This window comes from Myotis lucifugus, unplaced genomic scaffold, assembly GCF_000147115.1.
Source record: "Myotis lucifugus unplaced genomic scaffold, Myoluc2.0 scaffold_60, whole genome shotgun sequence".
NCBI classification, from domain to species: Eukaryota; Metazoa; Chordata; class Mammalia; order Chiroptera; family Vespertilionidae; genus Myotis; species Myotis lucifugus.
The window spans coordinates 976,229-979,156 of NW_005871108.1; the positions used below are offsets into that span (position 1 = coordinate 976,229).

General features: G+C 51.4%; 1 protein-coding gene across 1 annotated transcript in view; it reads right to left on the reverse strand.

Moving 5' to 3' along the window:
- CUNH20orf202 (chromosome unknown C20orf202 homolog) overlaps nucleotides 1-2,928 on the reverse strand; it is a 17,725-nt gene continuing 14,797 nt past the window's right edge. The window contains exons 3-4 of the mRNA XM_023754483.1: nucleotides 2,045-2,303; nucleotides 1-234 (exon numbers count right to left, since the gene is read on the reverse strand). Coding sequence (XP_023610251.1) covers nucleotides 1-234; nucleotides 2,045-2,303 — 493 coding nt within the window. The remainder of the gene's footprint in view (nucleotides 235-2,044; nucleotides 2,304-2,928) is intronic.

Consider the following 2,928-nt stretch of genomic DNA (forward strand, 5'->3'; position numbering starts at 1 on the left):
TTAGGGGAGGGAGCTTCGTCGGCCATCTACCCCTTGGAGGAGCTGGGCCAGCCGCCTGGATGACACGGGCTGGTGACCCCGGCCTTCGGAGCCTGCTCGAGCTCTGATGGGCGATGTCCCGCTGCTGGACACGGCCTCCTCCCAGTGGGCGCTCTCGGAGCGCAGCTCCTCCAGGACACTGCGAAGATGCCTCAGGGCGAGCAGGAGCTTCTGGTCTTGGATCTGCATCTCGGCCTGGGAGAGAGAGAACAGGCCTGCGAGGGGCGGGCAGTGCACTGGACACTCCCCCGGAAGGCCTGTTCTCATCACTGTCTCGCCGGAGACAAGCCCACAAGCTCAAAGAAGCCGTTTGCACCAAAGCCTCCGTTTCTTCATCTGCAAAGCGGAAAGCAAATTACCTACCTCCCAGGGCTCTTACTGTAACCGGCTCAAAATGGTCCTCTGCTGTTCGACGAGATACTGAGTTGCCTTTCAGACAAAGCAGACCAAGACCACAATCATGCAGCCGGAGCATGGCACAGAGGAGAGAACTTTGGCCTCCAGCTGCACCCAGAACCAAGGTCTCACCACAACCACCACCCCACCCCACCTCCCATGCCCCAGCCAGCACCTCACAGAACCACAGGACCAGGACATGACCGGAACTTGAACACTGGAATCCTTTCAGAAGTCAGGGTTCTGTTGTCCAGGAAGATCCAGTGTTGATGCCTTTTTACCACCGATGGCCAGGTTCCGAGGTCCTCTAAGACGTGCCCCAGCAGCACCAGCTCTTCCTCATAGCCCCTTAGGAACCCTTGGCCTGGTCCAGTGGGCAAGAAGGATCTGAGGCACCCCTAGGTCTCCCATCTTCTCGGTGGGTGCCTTCTTGATCAATGAACCTTTCCTTATTCCAAACCCCGACATTTTGAGTTTTGGCCTTTCGAAGCATTGGGCACACAGACTTCGGTCCAGTAACATTAGGAGGATGGGATGAATTAGTTCCCACTCTAAAATAGGGCATGCGGAACTACCAAGATCTGTGATGATCTTCATTATCATCATCATCAATATTAAACATGATTCTTCTTATTTACAACCCCACTTACATGCTATAACCCTCACTAACAAATCATTTTATAGGCATTAAGGAGATAGTGACTTCATATTAAAGTGAAGTACACCCTGCAGGCAGTAGTAATAACACCAAGAGAGCAGGGAGCTAGAAAGAAGAAACCCCCGAGAACACGCAGCCATCCCTTCCTAATTCCCGGGAAAACGTTGCCTGTGTTTTCTCAATTTTAGGGTTTTCCTCCCACACATTTTTTTAAAAATATATTTTTATCGATTTCAGAGCGGAAGGAAGAGGGAGAGAGAAATAGAAACATCCATGATGAGAGAGAATCATGGATCGGCTGCCTTCTGCAAGTCCCTCACTGGGGATCGAGCCCACAACCCGGGCATATGCCCTTGGCCTCCACTCCCCATTTTCCTCACTCTCACTGCTCTGGGCTTGCACCTCCAAAATGAATTGTTAGCACCCCAATCCTTGTGCAAGCCTCTGCCCCAGGTGGACACAGAGCACACCCAGGCTAAGACAGCAGCTGTACTCCACAGCCACCTGGGTCAGGATTGTAGCAGACGTGCAGAGCAGACACTGAGCGAATTACACCATCTTCTCACCGAATCCTTTCAGTAACCCCTGCAGTGTTGGTACAACTGTTACCCCCATCTTATGATAAGGAAACTGAGGCTCAAAGAGGTAAAGCCACTTGGTCGAAGCCACACAGCAGTGGAGCTGGGCACATACCCAGGACTTAGTGTAATTTCTGAAACCGGTCTGGCACGCAGTGCACCCAAGGCCTCCTATGTAGGCCATGACCTACTTATCCCTGTACCTGAGGTGGCGACTGTGCACTGTGTGGCTGGTCCCAGAGGGCTGCCTGCAGGGCCTACACCCCAGCCTGCAGCCTCTGTCCCAGCCAATGGGGCACCTGGGAAGGGGGACCAGCAAACCTTGGCATACGTGGGGTGGAGGCGTCAGGTAAAAAGAAATGCAGAGCCTTACCAGTTCCTTCCGCAGCCACTCCAGGGTCTGCCTAAGACTCGCGGTTGGCTCTTCTGCTGTTTTCATCTCCGTGTCCTTGGGAGGGACCTTGACGCTGGCCTGGTGATGGGCCTGACAGACCGTTGACTTACACAGTCTCCTGCCTGCTTCAGGCTGGAAGCAGAGTCTGGCCAAATCACTGAGGATGAAGTTAATGAGACCAGGAAGTGGCTCACATTGGAAAATGTAGGTTTTTTTTTTTTTAAAGGGTTTCAGTGCACTAAAGAGAAAAAGTAGGGAGGGCAGGAGGGAGACCATTGGATAACAGTGCCTCCGTGCCTGCGAGTTCCAGAATCCAAGATCTGATGCCAATAGGACTACAGAGACTGCAAAGCTTTACATGATGAAAACAACAATTATTATGAGAATAGGGGTCCTCTTCTGAGGGCTCCAAGTGACATATATATCTATAGTCTCTCCCTCTAAAACATGTATTTCTATTATTTATATATGAAATCTCACTTGGGGCAAATACTCCATCTATTCCTGCCGTGTCCCCAGTCCCTCCCTCCCTTCCTCACTTATCCATCGCGTCTAGATAAAGGGGAATGTTCACTCCCCAAGTCCCCCTGCTCCTGGGATGCCCAGGTGTCCCATTTCTAGCAAATGGGATCAAAACAGAAATTTGCTTTGAGACTGCTAGGAAAACTTTTGTCTAGCTGGCAAAAGGGAAAGTGTCAGTGATGCTCCCCTTTCTTCCTACTTTCTTCCCCATCTTTCTGCCTTGAATGTGGGTGTGATGCCTGGAGCTACAGTAACCAGCTTACACCCCTAAGTAAGACAAAGGGCAAGAAAACTGCATAGACTTTGCAATCACTGAGTCACAGAATCACCAATAGCATCTG